The sequence below is a fragment of the Prionailurus viverrinus genome, chromosome C1 (genome assembly GCF_022837055.1).
Source record: "Prionailurus viverrinus isolate Anna chromosome C1, UM_Priviv_1.0, whole genome shotgun sequence".
Lineage (NCBI taxonomy): Eukaryota > Metazoa > Chordata > Mammalia > Carnivora > Felidae > Prionailurus > Prionailurus viverrinus.
The window spans coordinates 170,306,429-170,327,188 of record NC_062568.1 but is presented as its reverse complement, the minus strand read 5'-3'; the positions used below and the strand labels follow the sequence as shown (position 1 = coordinate 170,327,188).

The 20,760-nt window shown below is 54.5% G+C and overlaps 1 protein-coding gene across 7 annotated transcripts in view; it reads left to right on the top strand.

Annotated features, from left to right (window-relative positions):
• Nucleotides 1–20,760, top strand: part of ACOT11 (acyl-CoA thioesterase 11) — a 67,527-nt gene that overhangs the window by 35,610 nt on the left and 11,157 nt on the right. For 5 of the 7 annotated variants that reach the window (XR_007154845.1, XM_047871369.1, XM_047871368.1 and 2 more), the window contains exons 2-9: nucleotides 7,184–7,394; nucleotides 8,332–8,401; nucleotides 13,348–13,408; nucleotides 14,534–14,632; nucleotides 15,122–15,257; nucleotides 17,356–17,512; nucleotides 18,901–19,020; nucleotides 20,056–20,200. Coding sequence is in view for 6 of the 7 variants with exons in the window: in XM_047871364.1 (XP_047727320.1) it covers nucleotides 7,184–7,394; nucleotides 8,332–8,401; nucleotides 13,348–13,408; nucleotides 14,534–14,632; nucleotides 15,122–15,257; nucleotides 17,356–17,512; nucleotides 18,901–19,020; nucleotides 20,056–20,200 (999 nt within the window). In the remaining variant the exon portion in view is untranslated. The other 2 variants (XM_047871366.1, XM_047871370.1) reach the window with 2 other exon arrangements.

The following is a 20,760-nucleotide window of genomic DNA, read 5'->3' as shown; positions in this document are numbered from 1 at the left end:
TCTAGTTCCAACCTTTCCATCACTTCAAAGTGAAGCCCCTTAACTTTTAAGAAGTTTCTCCCCTTTCCTTCTGGGGACAGGAGTACCCTGGTGACCACCAATCTGCTTTCTGTCTCCATGGGCTTATCTGTACTGGGGACTTCATATAAATGGAACCATTCACTGTGTGACTTTTTGCATCTGGCTTGTTTCACTTAGCATGAGGCTTTGAAATTCATCCACGTTTTATGTATCGATCATTCCTTATGTATCGATCACAGCTGACTAATGCTGTGTTATATGGATATACCACAATTTGTCTATCCATTTATCCATTGACGGACATTTGGATGCTTTCCACCTCTTGGCTGTTATGAATAGTGCTGCTATGAACATGTGTGTATGTGTATTTGTTTGAGGCCTTGTTTTCAGTGCCGTTGGGTATATACCTAGGAATGGAATGGCAAAGTTATATGGTGTTTCTATGCTCAGCTTTTTGAGGACCTGCCAAACCGTTTTCTATGGTGGGTCAAACATTTTATATTCCCCCCAGCAGTGGGCAGGGGTTCTGTTTTCTCCACATCCTTGCCAACACTTGTTACTGTCCATGATTTTGGTTATAGCCATTCTAGTGGGCTCACTGTCTTATAATCCTCACTATAACTTCAGGTTCTTTTATTATCCCCATTAGGCAGATGAGGAAACTGACACGTGGAGAGGTAAAATAATCACCCAAGGTCTTCTGGGGATGAGGAACTGATAAAAGTTCCACTGATGTTCAGTTTTGTCCCATGTCCCATGAGGCTCTACTTCTGGAAGGATGGGGCTACCCTGAGGAAAGCTTGTCCTTAGCTCAGAGTTTCAATTGTACCCCACACCCCACCTCCCTTCCTCATCAGACTGGGGGTGTAGGGCAGGATTAGAAGGTTGGTGGCCCTCCCATCCCCCTCTTTCATGCTGGGAGAGCATAAGAGCTGGCTGTCAGAAGAAGGGGGAAGCCCAGTGCCTGATCAGCCTGTGCCAGACTCTGGGCTCTGGATGGAGACTCAGGGTCCTGGCCTCTACTCTTTTTGGTCACTGACTGGTTGCATGTTTGGAGTCATTTGCTTCCTCTCGCTGAGTGTCAGACTGGAAGAATCTCTTCCATCTTCCCCGTCTCCCAGGCCCTTGAAAAATCTGTAGAAATTCTGTAGAGCTGTAAGTGGACTTCGGCTGGCTCAGAAACAAGGTATCTGAGTTTGCTCATCAGTAAAATGGATAGCACAACAATGCCTCACGGGGCAGATGTAAAAATTACTGAGATAACACGTATGAAATTTCTCAGCATAGAACATGGTGCACAGCAGGTGTTCAGTAAATGTTAAGCAAGGGGCTGGTATAGGAGACGCTTAATGCAAAATGTTGGTCTCATGTTCTACCTTTCCCACCCCATAATCGCGAAAAAATGTCAAGTGCCAACACAGCCTGTGGCCAGAGGCAGAATGAGGATGTTTGTAGAGGGCACTGGGGACCATTGTTTTATCCTATAGAATGAAGATATGATCTCACGTTATATGACAATCAGAAGCCAACGGGACAGCCCCCTGGTGTCCTCCTCCCGGCCCTGAAGCTGGTTTCGTGGATGGGAGCTCTCTGCTTTTAACTCTATGAGTTTGGTACCCACTGCTACCCCTTTTCGCCTTTTTATGTCTGCCGGGGAATCTCAAGGTGAAATGCAATTCTCTCTGGCGGCATCTTTGTGCAGCTGGATTTCGAACATAATCCTCTCTTCCCTTATTTGGTTCCGTAGCTTTGTTTGCATTTCAGCTCTGGGTGCCTGTGGGGTCTGTGTGCTGTGCATGTGCAGGCTGCCTCAGAGCCTTTTTTGGGAGGAAGATGGGGGAATAGGCCCGAGGCGGAATTTAGGATGTTGACAAATGTTGCCGCTTTGCTAGTGGGAAACCTCCAGGAGGCCACCCTGTTTCTCTGAGAGGCTGGATTCCCGCTTTGTGCAGACAGGGCGTCTAGTTTGGATGGCTTCCTCACACTGCTCGGAGTGGCCTGGCTCAGACAATCAGGCCTTTCATGAGGCCTGGCCGGTGGCTCCTAGGGTGGGCCAAAGGCTGCTTCTCCCTGCCCCCCTGGGGCCTGCCTTCTGGTCCCCACCCCCTCAGGAAGTGGAGAGGGAGGAACATGGGCTTTGCAGTCTCCTACACAAGCCTGAATGTCTGTTCCGCTGTCACTGGCTTTTTGAATTCTCACCAAACCTCTCAAAGGGGCTAACAACCCCTCACAGGGTTGCCCTGATGTTCTGGTGAACTCAGATAAGAAAGTACTAGGTAAACAGTCAGTGTGAACTATGTTTGGGTCTCTCCCAGCTATGTTTCTGTGGAAAGCCCCAACTCAGCTTTATAATGCTAACAGTAAGTGCTCAATAAATGTTGGTCATAACGGGGGCGGGGGTGGGGGTGGGGGTGTGGTAGGAGCCTTAAACACTTAATCTCGTTTCATTTCATCCCCACAGTGACATACGTACCAATGAAGTGCATGTTATAATCCCATTCTTCCAGCCGAGGAAACTGAGGCCCACGGAGGTTGGGCAGCTTGCCCAAGGTCACATGAGTTAGTTGTGGAATCAGACTTGAACTCAGGCCAGACGGACCCCGGTGGCCTGTGTACAGTCTCGTGTCATGGTGGGTCGGTTGAGAGGTCACACAAGCCTGCTCTTCCCTGCCAGGATAGGTGGGTCTCCTCTGCTCTAGGCCTGTTCCCGATGGTTCCTGAAGGCACTAAGATCTCCCTCACTGGTCTTGTTTCCTGCCTCATCACTGTAAGTCACAACCTTCTCTGGGAGTTTTTCCCCGGTTTCCAGAGACTCCTTGGCCCTTCTCCCTCTGACTCCACCCACACAGGTACCTAGTACTTTCCTACCTGCTTCTTTTTGCCCTCCTGGTCCCATCCCCTGAGCCACTGTTGTTCTGTTCCCCCTTCGTGTCCTTTCTGCCCCTTAAACCATCCTGTCTTCACATCTCAGCTCTGGGACCGCCCTGTCACCAGGGTTTTCCTTCCTTTTCCTCTTCTGTAGGTTTTATTCGGCACCTGCTCTGTGGTAGGACTGAGTCTGTCCCTGTCCCAAGGGAATGCCTATCTGATGAGGGGGGTGGCTGTCAAAACAGTGACTACACAGTTTGGTTGGGGCTGTGATGGAGACAGACGAGGCTGTGGGGCCAGGGAGGCCCCAGCTTTCTTTGCGGAAGAGGTGGTGGGGGCTTGAAGAGGGAGGAGGAAGAGCTTACCCGGCACACAGGGCAGATAAAGGGATCCTAGGCAGAAGCAGCACCCACATGGTGGGGAAAGGAACTGGGTAAGAGTGGTGCTCTGAGGAATGGCATGTGGTCTAGACCTTGGGAGAGCAGCTGCTGGGGCCCTGGCAGGAGCTTTATCCTGAGAGCAGTAGGGAGCCATTGAGGAGTCTTGAGCAGGGGAGGTGTCTGGTCTGGCTTGCTCTTCAGAGAGGTCTGTGTGGTCCTAAGGGACAGAATGAAGTCCCACAGTATGTGGGGGATGGGGGGGGGTGCATGGGTGGGTGGGGCTGTAAAGGCCAGACCTAGTGGTCCTGCAAGACAAGGTACAGAAAATTATGGTTGTCGTGTTGGTGGATTTGCTGTTTGGGAAGATCCTGCTGGTGCTTGTGGAAGCTAGAAGGAGGTGGAGAGACTGGAGGCCTGGGGACAGGCTGTGGAGACAGTCTAGTGAGCGGGCAGTGCCTAGCCAGGGCCTGAGCTGTCAGGGCGAGGGGGAGCCTGAGAGTTTAGGGAAGGCAGGTCACTGGGACTTGGTACTTAGGAGAGAGAGGACATCGAGGTCGTCTGTTTGTGTGGGGTTGTTGTCAAATCGTCTAGAAGGAGCCCTGGCCCAGGGGGGCTCATCCTGGCTCCTCAGCTGTATGACCCCGGACCAGCCTGTCCCTCTGTGTGTGTCAGTCTCCTCAGCTGTGAAGGGATTGGGCAAAGTGGCCTCTCCTGCTCTGACGCAGCAGGTCTGTGACACGGGATGCCTCCTGTGGCCCGGGAGGAGGGACGCAGAGCCCATGGTGTAGCCAGCTGAGACCTAGTCTGGGATGACCAAATCTGGCCAGGTCTGCTGTGGTCTGGGCCAGCCGCAGGCACATCTGCCATCTGAGAGGGTACATCTCTGACCCCCGGGTGCCCTCTCCACCTTCGTAGCAGGCTCTGCCCTCCCTGTCAGCTGTCTTGGCTCAGTCTGCCTGGCTGCTGCAGTCCCTGACTCCATCCAGGGCCTCTGCTCTCCCGTGACTGGCCCTGGGAGGAGTGGCCTGGCTCTGGGGCCCCATTGGCCAGAGCTTGTCTGGGCTGCACACGCCCCTGTCACCCAGGCTGGCTGCCTGCCCACCTTGGGATAGGAGGAGGGCCAGCCTGGCCTGCCATGGTGTGGGCAGACTGCCTTAGAGCCAAAGAAGGAGTTGGAGTCTGAGAGGCTGTGCCTGGGCCCTCCAGTGCTACTCTGTCCCTTCTACTCGTGCTCCAGCCCAGGGGCTCTGGGCCCTTCTCTTTGAAGAGACAGGGGGACAGCCACAGCAGGTCTTGGCCCTCAGTTTGCCTGGGAGCTCAGCCCTGCTCAGAAGATCACGCTGTTTCCTGTCTGACAGGGTGACAGGACTTCTCAGCTTCCATTTCAGTGGAAATGTCAGCTGGACATGCTAGAACCGTGTGGGGTTAGAGTCCGGAATCCTGAAACCAGAACCGGGGGTACCTTAGGGATTGGCAATCTTCCCCTGCCTCTGCCTGCCCAGCGAGTCACAGATGAGGTTCAGAAGGGGAGGGGACTTAATCCGGAATCACATAGCACCAGAGGGACAGGGCTAGGATTTGAACTCAAGTCTGCCTCTGATCGTCCCTCCACAAACCTTTGGTGAGGGCCTACTGTATGCCGGGACCTGCTAAGCGTAAGCACTAAGCAGGAGCTGCTCAAAGGGAATGGACCAGTTTATCTTTGTTCTCTCAATGTTAGGTCCAGGGTAAAGGAGAAATGCTTGGTGAATGAATGAATGATTGAACAAGGCCAAGATCCTGCCTCCAGGCATGTACAGTTCAATGGGAGGGCAGGGACTCTTTTTCATAGAATAGGAAATAGGAGGCTGGTGGGAGTGGAGACCGAGCAGGTGAGAAGCAGAGGGAGGACTGGAACTCAGGTGTCCGGACCGCTGGTCTAGGGCTTTTTCCGTCCTCACTTTCGTCTTTTGTAAAATGGGGTCAGCAGTCCTCACCCTCTGCCTTCCTTGGGAGGATCCAGTGAGGTGGCAGATGTGAAAACAGGTTTGTAAAGCAGAGGCATAGTGTGTAGGGCTTCCCCGTGTGTATGCCTGGAACTGCCCAGAAACCCCCGATGGTCTGCTCCCTTTCTTCTGACCACTCACCCTCTGCGTCTTGCCTCCCCCATTTCCCTAACTTGCTCTTTCACTTCTTTCTGGAATGTTCTGCCCAGAACCCCTGGTTGTGGCATGGGTTTGGGAAGAGTGTGGGTAAATGGAATCTGTCTGCCTCCTCCCTCCGCCATCTCCCACACCCAGAAAGGCAGCCACATCATACCGCGCCCCCCCCCCCCCCCCCCCCCCCCCCCCCCCCGCACAACAGGCCGGAAATGCCTTGGCAGTGGTTACCATGGTGACGGGTCCTGCTGCTCGGACCACAGTGGCCTGCCAGACACCGACAGGAGCCTGCAAGCCTGGCAGCCTGGCACCCTGCAGGCCTCTTCCCAGGCTGCTGGGGCTGGGGCTGCCCTCCTCTCTCTCCTCGGAGTCTGGCACTGTTGGTCATACCCAGGGGCTCTCGGGAACAAGATGCCTCTCTGGGAACCCAGAAGCTATTCTGGGTCAGACAGGCCTGGTTTGAATCCCACTTCTGCCCCTTGGGGGTCAGTGACCTTGAACGAGTCACCCTGGCGTGCTTTGAACGTATTGAATTAGCTAGGGGAGCCTCGTGGGGGAGGTTACTCAAGGAGCACGGACTCCAGCACGAGAGCCGTCCTTGACCCCGTGTGCGTCTGTGGTAGGGTCAGCGTCGGGTCATGGCACTGGTTGCTGCTGAGTCCAGGCCCAGGGCCCTGGATTCTTCTCAGCCCCAGGAGCAGACCGTGTAGTGTGGGGGGCAGGACCTCGGGCTTTGCAGCCAGACCTTGTGCCGCAGCCAGACTTTGCCACGTACTGGGACCTCCATTTCATCACCTGTAAAGCGAGGGCACCAGTGAACCTACCTCAGGCTCTTTTTTTTTTTTTTTTTGCATGAATAAAATGGAATCAGGACACGCAAAGTGCTCAGAAGAGAGTATTTGCCGCTTAGTAAGCGCTACATCAGTATTGGCAGCGGCTGTTACCATTGCCGTGAGAATCGGACCTTGTGTCACTTTTCTCACACATGCAGGTGTCCCCAGCTCTCATTCACGGCCTCTTAGGGACAGCGGGCCAGAGAGACGGGAGGCCCCCCCCTTCCCCAGCCCACCCCATCCAGGCCGCTGCCGGGTGCTCGTCTACCCCTTCCGCCCAGGGAATGAGGCAAGCCGGGCCCTGGGCAGAAATTTCACCTCAGTTCAGGAGTTTGAGGATTTTCTCGGCTGCTTCTCCAGCTGGAAGCTGCTGCGACCCTGGCCTGGTTCAGACAGCTGCTCAGGGACTGCGTGAGCGCTCCTAGTCATAAAGCCAAGTGCTCGGGACAGGGGGACACCCAACGGGGGTGCTGCCTTTGGTGTCGTCTGCAGAAAGAAGGAGCCCGAGGAAGGGCCCTTTGGGGGCGAAACAGCGGCTGCTTCTTGGACTACTTTATTGACAACAGATCCCCAGGCTTGACTACTAGAGGGCTCACCAGGCCTCCCTGCAGAGAGAGGGGGAGTCTTGCAAGAATGAAGGTCAATCTGAGGCAGACCTTGAGCCAACTGGCCCATGAGCTGGAGGGAGAAGGACTGAATTCCCCTCCCCCTCCCTGAGGTCCGAGGTCCTGTGAACATGGGGTGCTGGCCAAGAGGAAACTGGGTGGAAGTGGCATCCAGCGAGCCTCCTGGGGTCTGAGAGTGGTGGCCACTCTTGGAGTTGGGGTCTGGCGGGAGGTGTCCCCGGGGCGCCGTCTGCTCTCCCTGTGGCAGTCGGGTCTCAGGTCGGGCGGACCCGGGAGATCCTGCGGTGAGCTGACCTCCCGTCCCCACCTCTTCCCAGGGCTTCGCCTCCGTGTTCTCAAGCCGCCTGTCCCGGAAGTCAGCCTCGCACGCAGAGAAAGACGACGGTGCCATGGCGGGCGGCGAGGGGTACCGGAATCCCACCGAGGTGCAGATGAGCCAGCTCGTGCTGCCTTGCCACACCAACCAGCGCGGCGAGCTGAGCGTCGGGCAGCTGCTCAAGTGGATTGACACCACGGCCTGCCTGTCCGGTGAGCCCGTGCTTGGTGCAACTGTCCTCCCACCGGTGGCCCCACCACCCAGAGGGGAGGCCTCCATTATCAGAGGCGGTCACTGGCCCTCCCGAGCGCCGTGCTCCTTCCTCGTCCTGCCCTTTGCTCGTACTGTTCCAGCCGCCTGAGATGCCCCCTCCAATTTCTCCACGCTCAGCTGGGGCCCGCCCTCGCTCCCCCAGACCTCCACAGCTCTGTCCCTGCACCTTCTGTCCCTGCACCTTCAAATGTGGCTGCTCCAAGACTGGCCCGAGAGTGCCCTGAGCAAAGGCCACCGCTGCCCACCTTGCTGAGTTGAGTGGAGCTGAACTGAGCTCTGAGTACTCTCCCACCCGCAGGGAGCTCACCGTCCAGTAGGGGCACAGATAGGTGATCTACCTGCCCCCCAGCACTGGGAAAGAGGCAGAATCGGGTCTGTGGGAGAACAGACCAGAAGCCGTGACTCAGCCCTGGGGACAGGGGAGGGATTCCGGAGGGACTAAGGTAGTGAATGCAGTCCTGCCAGTAAGAATGACTCGGGCAAGGAAACAGAGGTGGGTGAAGGTCCTGGACCGGGGTACGGAACCTGAGCGGGTCGAGAACTATAATAGCCCCGTGTGATCTTTCATTCATTCAACAGCTGCTCATGGAGTGTCTCCTGAGCCAGGCACTGTTCCCAGGCTGGGGCACCGCAGTGAACAAGACAGGCAAAAATCCTTGCCCTCAAGAAACTTGCAGTCTGGCAGAAGGGAGAGACCCCAGATGGACAAAACCTGGATAGATAAGCAGGGTCAGGGCGCAGTAAGCGAGGTGAAGAAAACTAGAGAAGGGTGGGTGTGGGCAAGGAGGCACAACCTTAGCTCTGGCCGCCTGACATTTGATCAGAGGCCTGGTGACAGGGGGATGATGCTAACCCACGGCTTTCTTCTGATGCCAGCCGAGAGGCACGCTGGCTGCCCCTGCGTCACCGCCTCCATGGACGATATCTATTTTGAGCACACCATCAGGTAAGTGGCCCCTCCTGCTCCTTGGTCCCCCTGGTCTGCCCACCACCAACACAGGGCTCCTCCTCCCTCTCCCCACCTGGTCAGCCTGTGAGCCGTGCAGAGCCCTGGAACCTGACTTGACAGACTGAGGGCCTTTGCAGAGCAGGTAGTGGCCCATCTGCAGGGGCTCTGGGAGAGGCACGGGCTAGGAGCCGGGCTGCTGCTGGGTGCTGCGGGGTGGGTTCCCGCGGCCAGGTTTGGAGTTGGACGTTGCTGAGGCGGCATCATGGGGTGCTGTGTGACTTTGGGGTGGTCAGTCTCTTTCTCTGGGCCTCAGTTTTCTGATCTGCAGAATGGAAGGCATTAGTCTTAAACGGTGCATATCTTTTTGAACTTGGACATTCTCTATGGGTCATTGGTCACTTGTAGAATGTTTCCTAGGCAAGGTCCCTTGGAAAAGCCTGAGTCAGAAACTTGGGCCATTCAACTTCCGCTTACATGCCTCCAAGAATGAGGAGTTCGCTACGTTGCAGTTTGTTTTGTTTTGTTTTCTAGTTGCTTTTTAAAATGTTTATACTGGGGCACCAGGTGGCTCAGTCAGTTAAGTGTCCAACTTTGGCTCAGGTCATGATCTTGCGGTTCGTGGGTTCGAGCCCCGCGTCAGGCTCTGTACTAACAGCTCAGAGCCTGGAGCCTGCTTTGGATTCTGTGTGTGTCTCTCTCTCTGCCCCTCCGCCGTTCATACTCGCTTCTCTCTCTCAAAAATAAACATTAAAAAAAACCCAATAAACTGTCTACACTGATGCAAAGCCCTCAGCCCAGCCTTGCAGGGGCTGCATACGGTGTTTTGGCCTCCACTCCTGCTCTGAAACTCACCATCAGTGCCTAGGACATCAAATGCCAAGGATTGAGTCAGGGCTTTCTGGGTACCAGCACGTTGAGTTAAGGAGAAAATGTGGCCAATTCCTGTCTTCGTTTATTCGGTCCTTTGTCACTACCTGCGCCTGTTCCAGATCAAGGCCCACGCTGGGTTTCGGGTATGCAGAGTCAACTGGAGCATGGTCCCTGTGCCCCAGGAGCTCCCATTTGTGCAGGTGTAGAAACAGAATTTGAATTCAAGGGGTATGTGCCATGCTAATCATGATCTCTGACACATGGGTGCTTTGTCATACTCTAAATATCTTTTATTTTAGAGTAGTTTTTTAAAAAAAGTGCTTATTTATCTATTTTGAGAGACAGTGGGAGCGAGTGCACAAGTGGGGGAGGAGCAGAGAGTGAGAGGGAGGGAGGGAGAGAACCCCAAGCAGGCTCCGTGCCATCAGCACAGACCCTGACACGGGGCTTGATCCCATGAACCATGAGATCATGACCTGAGCTGAAATCAAGAGTTGGTTGTTCCAACTGACTGAGCCGCCCAGGTGCCCCTAGAGTAGTTTTTGATTTACAAAAAAAAAAGTTGTAGCTCAGAAGACCATACAGAAAGTTCCTATATACCCTACAGCCAGTTCCCCTGTTATTAACATTTTAATTGGTGTTGTACCTTTGTCACTATGAATGAACTAATATTGATGCTTTATTTGTAATGCTTTTTTAATACATTAACCTATTTAATCTTCAGAACAATGTTGTGAGGTTCTGGCTATGAGTATCCTCATTTTACAGGTTAGGAAACTGAGGCACAGGGAGGCAAAATAACTTGCTTAAGGCCGGGTAGCTAGTGGAGGACCCAGGAACCCCGGAACTCTTATTCTTAACCAATGGGATGCATTTTCTGTATGTCTGGGGGCGAGTGTAATGGCATAGGGGGTAGTCAAAGGGGGCTTCCTGGAGGAGGTGTTTGAACTGGCTCAGTACCATCAATACTGTATGTAGGGACACTTAGAAGGCAAGGGGAGCTCTGTGTCTGGGCCAGTTCTAGGTCTCTGCTGCCAATGCAGGTTCTGGCACCCAGAGGAGCTAGGGAGGAGAGGGCTGGGGGTGGGGAGTGGGCATGCATGGCGGGTGGACCCACCACAGGACTCAGAGAGTGAAGGTGAGTCTGGGCCGAGGAGGATGTGGGTGGAAGGGCAAGCCAGAGAGGATGCTGGGAAGGAGGGCAAGCTGGGGATGGGGTCAGGAGCATGGTTGGTGGTCAGGAGAGGCCTGGCTGCACCTGAGGAAAACTGGAGAAGTTGTTTTGTTTGTTTGTTTTTGTTTTTGCCATTTAAAAATATTTCAAAATGTATCTCTAAGTGGTAGGAACTGCTTTTGTTTTTTTCCATTTTTAAAATTTAGTATTCTATTAAAAATTTTTTTTTCTTTTAACATTTATTTATTGTTGAGAGATAGAGTGTGAGCAGGGAAGGGGCAGAGAGAGAGGGAGACACAGAATCCAAAGCAGGCTCCCAGGCTCCTGCTGTCAGCATGGAGCCCGACGCGGGGCCCGAACTCAGGAACTGCCAGATCATGACCCGAGCTGAAGTCAGACGCTCAACCGACTGAGCCACCCAGGCACCCCTATTATTCTATTTTTTAAAGTTTTATTTATTTTGAGAGAGAGAGAGAGAGAGAGACAGAGCGAGCGAGTGCAAGGGAGCCCGGGGCAGAGACAGAGAATCCCAAGCAGGCTCCGCGCTGTCCGTGCAGAGCCTGACGTGGGGCTTGATCTCACAAACCATGAGATCATGACCTGAGCTGAAATCAAGAGTCGAAGTCTTAACCAACTGAGCCACCCAGGCGCCCCTGTTTTCATTTTGTTTTGCTTTACGGTTATTTTTGTTGTCCAAGCCTAGATACAAATAAGGTTGCAACTGATTGCTGTGTCCCTCAAGTCTTTTTTTTATCTATAGGTGCTACGCCTCCCCCCAGCACCCTGTCCCCTCACCATCTCTCTCCTGGTCATCTGCCCTCTTAGTTCTCCGTCATCCGGGTTTTGCTGTTAGCATCACTGTGGTGTCATTTAACATGCTCCTCTGTCCCTTGACAGTAAATTGGTCCTGGGGAAGGGCTTGAATGGGGCTCAGACTTGTTTGTGGGAGCTGCCTCCGTGATGTGAAGATCACCTGGAGGGAGTGTTGGGGGGCTGGAGGCTTAAGGTGGCCCCCGAGGAAGTTGGGCAGTGGCCCTGGGGAAGGAGTGACCCTGGGGAAGGAGCCGGTTTTGGCTTGAGCTGTGGGATGGAAGAGAGTCAGGAAGGAAGAAAAGGTCAGGAGTCCAAATGGGTGTCTGCTTGGCTTTGGAGATGGAGGAGGGGGGAGGAGGGGGGTAGTTGGGGGCTGAGGAGGAGGGGGAGGAGAAAGAGAGGAAAGAGGAGGAGGATGAATAGGAGGGGGGGGAGGAGGAGGAGGGGGATGAAGAAGAGACACAAATCTCTCTCTTTTTTTTAGCACCACAGAAAATAGACTGTTATTTTTATTTCAGGGATCATGGAATTTTTTTTTCCCCAATTTCTTATAATGAAAACTTTCAAAGTTATAGAAAAGTTGCATAGTGCAGTGATCACCACCAGCGAGATTCAAGAATTAACATTTTTTTTGCTACATATGCGTTATCTATATATGGATAAGTAAATACACAGACTTCTCTCTGTTTTTTTCTGAACTATTTGAAAGTAAGTTGCAGACATCATGACACTCATCCCTCCATATGTCAGCACGCATCTCCAAAAAACGACAGTCCCTTCCACGGGGACCAGTTAGGACCGCTAACAACATGAACAGAAATGGACAAGTCCTTGGCACACGTGAGCTCCTGTTATTCACGGAGCTCCCGGCACCGGCTCTGTCTTACCTCCTCTAGCCTGACCCTCAGGAGTCACGCCTTCTCTGTACTTTACAGACAAGGAGATAGGCTCAGAGAGGCAAAGTGACTCATCCCAGGTCACATGACTCAGTAGTGTGACAGTCACAGTAGAGCTTGGCTGGAGCCCAGGCCTTTGTGGCTCTTGTCCACTGCCACCCCTTGACAGGCAGTCCCCTTGGAAGGGACCCTTCCTAGCCTTGGGGAAGAGGCTGTGCCTTTGGGAAAGAAATTAGCCCTGTGCTGTCCATGTTTGTGGCCCAGGCACAGAGAGGTGAAAGGACTTGCTCAAGGTCACCCCAGCCTCTGCTTCCTCCTCATAGGCTATCAGCTGGGCACACTCTGTGCCTCCGGTCAGACACACAGCAGGTGAGGTGGCCCCTCTAGGGAGTCTGACTGTTCATCTGGACATGGGAATTATTCCAGAGGGACAGACTGCACCTGGAAAAGGTGGGGCCAGTGTAGTCAACAGAACAGTCTAGAACCCTGACTCCGTCACTTTTTAGCTGGGTGACCTTGGGCAAATGGCTTACCCTCTCGGGTGTTCAATCCACTCTAATGTAAGCTTGTCAAGCTTATTTGGAGACTCTAATGAGGTAATGCTTGGGACATCATAAGCATTCTTGAAATGTTTCCATTTTCCTTCCCACCCCTTGTTTATAGTCCCTTGCGCGTATAGGCATTCAGCAGATGTGGGATGCGTTCATTCAGTAGGCCACTGTCTATGGAGGACCTACCCTGTGAGGTGTGCTAGGCCTTGAAGTCAATGGTGAGCAAAGCAGATGTGATCCTTGCCCCAGTGGAGCTTAAGGATTGTGGGGGAGACAGAGGCCCCCTCTGTTGAAGTGTTGGGAGGATGAACCATATCGGGCTTTGGGTGGGGGCAGGTTCCCTGAAGAGGGGACTGTGGAGCCACAAGCAAAAAGAAGCTTGAGCATTCACTGGACAAGGGGGAGATGAGTGAAACCACGCCCCCTCTCTCAGCCTCCACTCTCCCACCGGTACAACAAGGTACTAACACTATCTTGCCAGCTTGCTTTGAGGACTCGGTGACATTGCCGATGTGAGCTCCGTAAGCCATGACATTTGTCTGCCAGTTGCCTTCAGCAGAGGCCCTGCAAGTATCTGGGGCCTCCCTTCCCTCACTCTATCCCCAGTGGAAGGCTCACCTCCTGCACTTCTCTCCCCAGTGTCGGACAAGTGGTGAATATCAAGGCCAAGGTGAACCGGGCCTTCAACTCTAGCATGGAGGTGTGTGGGGTGGGTGCTGCCTAGGGGTGGGTAGGTGGGTGGGTAGGTTTTCTACCTCTTCTCCCTACTCAGCCCTCAGCCTGGCCACACTCACACCCGCAGAGCCCTGGTCGAGGCAGCAGAGTTTTGAAACAGCTGGCAGGGCTGGGGGGATCCTAAGGATCTTCCTGTCCAATACCCCCTAGCACAGAAGTGAAACTGAGGCCCAGGGAGGGGAAGAGGCTTGTCCCAGGTCACCAGGTCACGTAGATTCCAATGTGAGACTGACTTCCAGTCTCCTTGGTCTTCACCCTTAACCTAAGACTCTCTTCAGCAGCCAGGTGGTCACGGGAAAGCAGGGAAGGCAGCTGCCATGCCTGACCCTGGAGGCAGCAGGACTGGAGTAGGGAGAGCCTGAACTGCAGTCCGTTAGCTTACCTCCCATAGCCTCTGTCTCCCCATCTGTGAAATGGGAACATGAGTCCTATGCTGCAGGGTTCTTAAGTGATGCACAGGGCTCTGTGAGCTTTGGGGGAGCGACTGTATTTCCCACCTGTGGACGCCAGGCTCAGGCCATGTCCCCCAGCTGGGCCACTGAGGCTGGGGCAGCAGAGTTCTGACTGCCTCTGAGTATGCCCTGGGTACCCCCCAGATGTCTGTCTTTTCAATGTAGCCAACGTTTTACCTACTTTAAGTCCTTTGCTAGGTTCAGTCTCATTTTCATTCCCTCTGTAACCCTGTCAGGGTAGGTATGCTCACTCCCATTGCATTCATTCACTCCCTCATTCATTCATTCATATTTTAAGCAGGCTCCATGCCCAATGTGGGGCTTGAACTCATGACCCCGAGATTAAGAGTCACATGCTCTACCGGCTGAGCCAGCCAGGCATCCCCATGCTCACGCCCATTTTATAGATGAGGAAGCCAAGGACCAGAGAAGGGAAGTGACTTGCCCAAGGCTTTCCAGGGATCCAGGGGTAGAATCAGAACCTATCCCAGGTTTCTGGCTGTCTAGACTCAGTAAGTGATAGAAGAATATGAGGTCTGGCCTGGGGTGGGACTTCCTGTCTCGTTGAGCTGTGGAACCTCAGGTCGGGAGCTCTGTTTCTCCCCTCCTCACTCCTCCCACCCTTTCTTCCTCTCCAGGTGGGCATCCAGGTGGCCTCTGAGGACCTGTGCTCCGAGAAGCAGTGGAACGTGTGCAAGGCCTTGGCCACCTTTGTGGCCCACCGGGAACTCTCCAAGGTGGGGGCTATCCCCGGCTGCACAATGCGGCTGGACCACCCGGGTGCTTGTCAAGGCCGGCCAGGACCAGGGTGGTGAGGCTGGGGACTGACCGAGGGGTGCAGGTGGGGGTGCTTCAGGGAATCCACAGCCCCCAGAGGCGGCTTCCCCTACCTGTGTTCGGACCCCAGGCACCTTCCTTCCCTCTCTCCTCTTCCCCACCTACTCCTGTGTGTCTCACACGGGGATTCTTCAGGCCTCATCATTCCCTCACACGTCCTATAGATGCCCCTAGTCCTGGATGCCTTTGCCCAAGAAATGGGACTGGGGCATTTGGAGGGTGAAAGTGATATATCAGTCAACACGGAAACAGGAAGATGGGGACAAAGAGGGCACGAAGACTTGTAGCTACCCAGCCGCCCCAAGTGTGTGACGATGCTGGGGCACAGGCACTCCTGCTGTTTCAGGAAACCCGTCCTGAGCACCCCCCGTGCCAACCCCCGCCCACAGGTGAAGCTGAAGCAGACCACGCCGCAGACGGAGGAGGAGAAGACCGAGCACAGTGTGGCGGCTGAACGGCGGCGCATGCGGCTGCTCTACGCGGACACCATCAAGGACCTCCTGGCCAACTGCGTCATTCAGGATGGTGAGCGGCCGTGGGTGGGGAGGGCAGCTGGCATGCTACATGCCCCCTCTGTCCCAGGCCCCCAGTGGGCAGAGGGAGGAAGGGAGTCTCCTTGGAACGTCCACTCGCTCTCCTGATGGCCCTCTTGCTTCAAAGTCTGCTTCAGGGAAGGGTCTTTTTGGGCCTCTTGCTCAGCTCCCGGGAGCCGTGAAGATAGGATTAGGACATCAGGAAAACCCTTTGTTATCCAAAACGTGTTGGGGAAGGTACTGTTGAGCGTGGCCTTGAAGACTGTAGGTTGTTTTTTTTTTTTAAAAGCACATATATATATGAACACATAGATATACACACATAGATATATACACATATATACATAAATCATATAGAGATAAATATAGAATAAAAAGCAAGACTCTCTCCCACCCAGAACCCAGGCTCCCTCCAGTTACTCATTTTGGGAGATCTTTCCAGAAGATTCCCTGCATATTTAAGCATGCTGTGTATTATTTAGCCCTCTCTTTTTACCCAAAAGGGAACATACAGAACATACTGTTCTGTATCTTCCTTCCTTCCCCTTGAAAGTACATGTTGGAGATTGTTCTATACCAGCACACAAAGATCCCCTGTGGACGAGGAGGATTATGACAGATGGAGAGATAGGGAAAGGTTTTCCTGACAGAGAGCACAGGCTGGGCAAAGGCCCAGAGGGGTAACCTTGGATTCACTCACCAGTCTCCAGAGCGTTAGGACGTGGAGTCTTCCTTGAAACCTAAAGGAGGCAATTAATTATAGGACAGTTCAAAGTGGTCCAGCCGCCCAGGGTGGAAGAGAGCAGGTGCAACCAGCTGCCTCAGTCAAGCAGTGAGAGGGGCTCTGAGTTCTGTGTGCCTTATGTATGCAAGGTCTGGGGGCTATGGCTTGGGCGGGGGGGCTCCCAGCTCTTCCTACTGTCATTGAGATTCCCCAGGGCCACCGATCCACTGCAGCCCTCCTAAATCCCTCTTGTCCTGATAGCCCTTCCACGCAAAGGTTAGTCCAGATGCCTTAGCCTGGCATCTGGGCCCTTGGCGGGCCATGCAGCTTCACCTGGTGCTGTCCTCCTGCTTGCCCTCAGCTCCAACCCAGCCACGGCCTCATTGCTTCCTGGGACTGTCCCACCTGCCTGGTCTCCAGACCTCGGCTCAGGCCCCCTCAAGCTCCCCCCTCCCTGTCTGTGGCATCTCGGAGCAGCCTGCAAGCCAAGCAAGCTTGTCAGGGAGGGCCAAGACATCCCCAGATGTCTGTCTTTTCAATGTAGCCAACGTTTTACCTACTTTAAGTCCTTTGCTAGGTTCAGTCTCATTTTCATTCCCTCTGTAACCCTGTCAGGGTAGGTATGCTCACTCCCATTGCATTCATTCACTCCCTCATTCATTCATTCATATTTTAAGCAGGCTCCATGCCCAATGTGGGGCTTGAACTCATGACCCCGAGATTAAGAGTCATGGGCCTTGGCGGGCCATGCAGCTTCACCTGGTGGGCCCTCCCTGACAAGTCTCTCCCTGGCACCTCTTTGAGTTGGGCGGGTGGGGGTCATATCAGTATCTGCTCCTCTGACCCGCGGGGCCCTGCCCACTCTCTGGCCTCTCCTGCTGAGGATCTCCTGATGCCATCGCCCCAGAGGGACAGAGCCTGTCGGGGCAGAGGGAGGGAAGAACTATCCTTTTGAGAGTCTGTCTCCTGACTGCGGTGCCAAGCACTCTCGGGTCACGACCATACTCCATCTGCATGACCCTGATGGGCTGGGTTTGACATCTGCCCCTTCACAGCTGAGGACACAGGTTCAGAGAGGCTTACTTGGCTGGCCCGGGTCACACAACCTGAACCTGAGGTTCAGACCCAGGTGTGTCTTCTCTCAAAGTGGGTGTCCCGCCCACTGCCCCGAGACAGCCTCCTCTCCCCTGTCCCGTGTCCTCCTGTTCCTCACCCAGGGCCAGCGCACGTGGTGCTGAGCCAGTAAAAGAATCTGGATGACAGAGATCGTGCTGGTGGCGGGGACCCTGCGTTTGCCCAGTGGGAGGGTCTGCCCTTGGGAACTTCTCCCCTTCCCACCTCCCCTCCCTCTGTCCTTCCCGGTCAGATCTGGAGAGTAGAGACTGCAGCTGCATGGTGCCGGCCGAGAAGACCCGCGTGGAGAGCGTGGAGCTGGTGCTGCCCCCCCATGCCAATCACCAAGGCAATACCTTTGGGGGCCAGATCATGGCCTGGATGGAGAACGTGGCCACCATCGCAGCCAGGTGAGGGGAGAGTGTGCTGCCTCTGCTTCCCTTCCTTTCTCTCCCTTCTTCCCTTGGCCAGCTCCCTCTGGGCGGGAGGGGTGGGAACCCCCAGCTTGGCATTGGCATTCAAGGCTTCAGGAGCTTGGCTGTTCTGTTAGGGAGTGGTTTTCTGTGAGCTGGCCTTTCCTTCCTTGTCTTAAAAAAAAAAACCCAGGGTCACCCGGGTGGCTCAGTCGGTTAAGCACTGACTTCGGCTCAGGTCATGATCTCATGGTTTGTGGGTTCGAGCCCCGCATCCAGCTCTGTGCTGATAGATGAGAGCCTGGAGCCTGCTTTGGATTCTGCGTCTCCCTCTCTCTCTGCCCCTCCCCTGCGCGTGCTCTGTCTCTCGAAAATAAATAAGCATTAAAGAAAAAGTTAAAAAAAAAAAAAAAAAACCCCGCAGTCCCACCGCCTACATTGGAAATGCCAAGCCCCTTGGAGCTAGGGCCTCCCCTTGACCTGGCCCTGCCTGCTGTCTTCTTGTATCTTGGGCCCCCAGGTGCACGTCAAGCCATTTGCCCTTCCCCACCCACTCCCGGAATTCCCAGCCTCTGCCTTTGCTCCTGCTCTAACCTGCCTCCATGCCACTTCGCTACTTTTGGTCTGCTAAAATCCAGGAAGCCTCTCTTAACGGTTCCCTTCTCCCTACGGGTGAAAATAATTCCTTCCTTCTTCTGTAATCTCTGCACTTGTCTGGGGCTTGTTCTTCTCTAAATATTGGGGTCTTTTTTATAGTTATGATAATGGACATTCCCCGACTGATGCCCTAGTACCTGCATGACTTTGTATTTGCGGGGAGTGTCTTCCTCAGCCAGGGGGATTAACCCTCACCTCTAAAGAGCCTGGCTCCAACGGCCCCTCCCCTGTGCTTACCCTGTGGGACACAGCGCATACGCAATGCCATTTTGGGCGGCCCTATCTATGTGTGTGATAAGATCTCAGAATAAGTTCACAGCGCAGATAGTCACGGCAGGCTTCCTGGAGGAGAGCTCTTCAGCTGGGCCTTGAGTGACAAGTAGCTTTGGGTAACCGGGAGGGGGGTGTTAGGTAGTAGAAACAGCAGGTGCTGGGCGTAGAGGCTGAAGGAAAATGGGGAAGGGACTTGCCCCAAGCCCTGTTCTTTCTTCTGTCCCCTCAAGCTCAGCTGCTTGAGTGCACATAGACCTGACTGTTCTAAGCTATGAAAGGGGACTTTAGTTCTGTTCTTCTGGGCAGAAGTGTCCTGGGCCAGGTGGGAGTGGGGGGCCAGAGGGCAGTGCATGTGATTCTGGGCTGGGTCTGTGGATGGGGGCAGGGGGAGAGTCTGGCCCAAGCCCGTGGCTGAAACACCGGGGGGGGCTTTTGTCCTGTCTCCCCGCCCCCAGCCGGCTGTGCCGAGCCCACCCTACGCTGAAGACCATTGAGATGTTCCACTTCCGGGGCCCCTCCCAGGTTGGGGACCGCCTGGTGCTCAAGGCCATCGTCAACAACGCCTTCAAGCATAGGTAAGGGGAGGGACCAGGGCCTCCCGGGGGCTGAGGGTTCTTCCTGACCCAAGAAGGGGCCCAATTGCAAAGCTGCCAGGGACGCTTCCCCTTGTAGACGAGGCCTGTGAGGTCTAAACCCTGCCCGGCTGCTGGGCCCCTTCACCATGACCGCGTTTCGGCTCTGCTGTTCCCTCCTCTGGATGCCCCAGCCCTGTGCCTCTTGCTGTCTCGGGATCGCATAGGATGGGGCTCTCTGGGGCTCTCTGTCTCTGTCTCTCTTCCCAGCCGCTGCCTCTGGGCCTGCCATGCTGTGCATGCTCAGATCACAGGGCCAGTGTTCTCTCATTTGTCAAATCCATTCCTACCTTTTCCCTAAAACAGCAATTAGGTCCCAGAGCCCTTAATTTGGAATGAATCCTGCCACCTCCAAGAAAGCTTACTTTAAATATCTGTCTTTGTTGGTGATTTCAAAGATCATCGTGTAGTTGTTAAAAATGAGGATGCCAGGCTCCCGGGGTTCGAGTTTGGCTCGCTCCTTACTGGCTGTAAAGGCTGGACTTTAGGCAAGTTTCTCACCGTCACTGAGCTTCAGTTCTTTTGTCTGTAAAATGGAGCTCACCACAACTATATCCTAGCTGTGAACGTTCCATGAGGCGTTACTGGTGGCGTGCCAGAGAGAATGTTCAGTGAGGGATTATTACTACTGTCATTGTCATTGTTCACAGTCTGACCAGCACGCATCCTGTGGCTGTGCAGGGGAAGAAACCCTGAACCAGGAGCTGTGAGGCCCCGTTTCCAGTCCAGCTTCTCTTCCAGACTGCTGTGTGACCTTGGCCCAGTGATTGCCCTATTCTGGGCCTCGGTTCCCCCTCTGCATAATGACCACATTCTGGGATCATAGAGCCTCCTAAGTGAGGGGGTGTGGGGGCGTGGACAGGTGTGCGTGCACATGTGTGTGGGTGCATGTGTGCGTATGCGCACGTGTGTGTTGGGGAGGGGACGTGGGCTCAGGAAAGTCTGTCCAGCATGGAAGCAGCCCTCCCTCTCTCTCAGCATGGAGGTGGGCGTGTGCGTAGAGGCTTACCGCCAGGGTGCTGAGACCCAACGGCGGCACATCAACAGCGCCTTCATGACCTTCGTGGTCCTAGACGCGGACGACCAGCCTCGGACTCTGCCCTGGATTCGGCCCCAGCCCGGGGTGAGTGGCACCCTACCCCGCCACCAGCTCCCCTCCCTCTCTGCCCAAGAGTGGGGGTGGTGCGGGAGTGATGGGCTCAGCCCTGCCCCTCTGCTGGGGCACAGCCAGCTCTGAGTGCCTTGTGGCCCCTGGAGATGCCCTTGTGCAAGGCAGGCACCTTGGCCTAGCTCATGGTTAGGTGTTGACAGGCATTCGTGAGCCTGCAGGGTTGGAAAAGCACGGGCTTTGGGGGCAGAGGTGGGTTGAAACTCTCCTCTTCCGTGTTCTACTGGGTGCCCTCTGCAAGTTTCTGGTCCCTGCCAGTAAAGTGGGTGTATCTACACCCCTGCCTCACAGGGATGTTGGGGGGGAGCTGAGGGACACTGACCCTGTGCCTGGCTGAGCCCTGTAGGCACTCCGTAAATGGTGACCATTACGAGGAGGTGACAGAAGAGCAAGAAGCACAGGGACGAGAGTCAGGGGCTTGGGTTCAAAGGCTGTCTCTTAAAAAATGCGATCTTGTGCCTCCTGTGAGCCAGTCCCCGGCTTGCTTCTGGGAGGCCTGGGGTGACCTTGGAGGA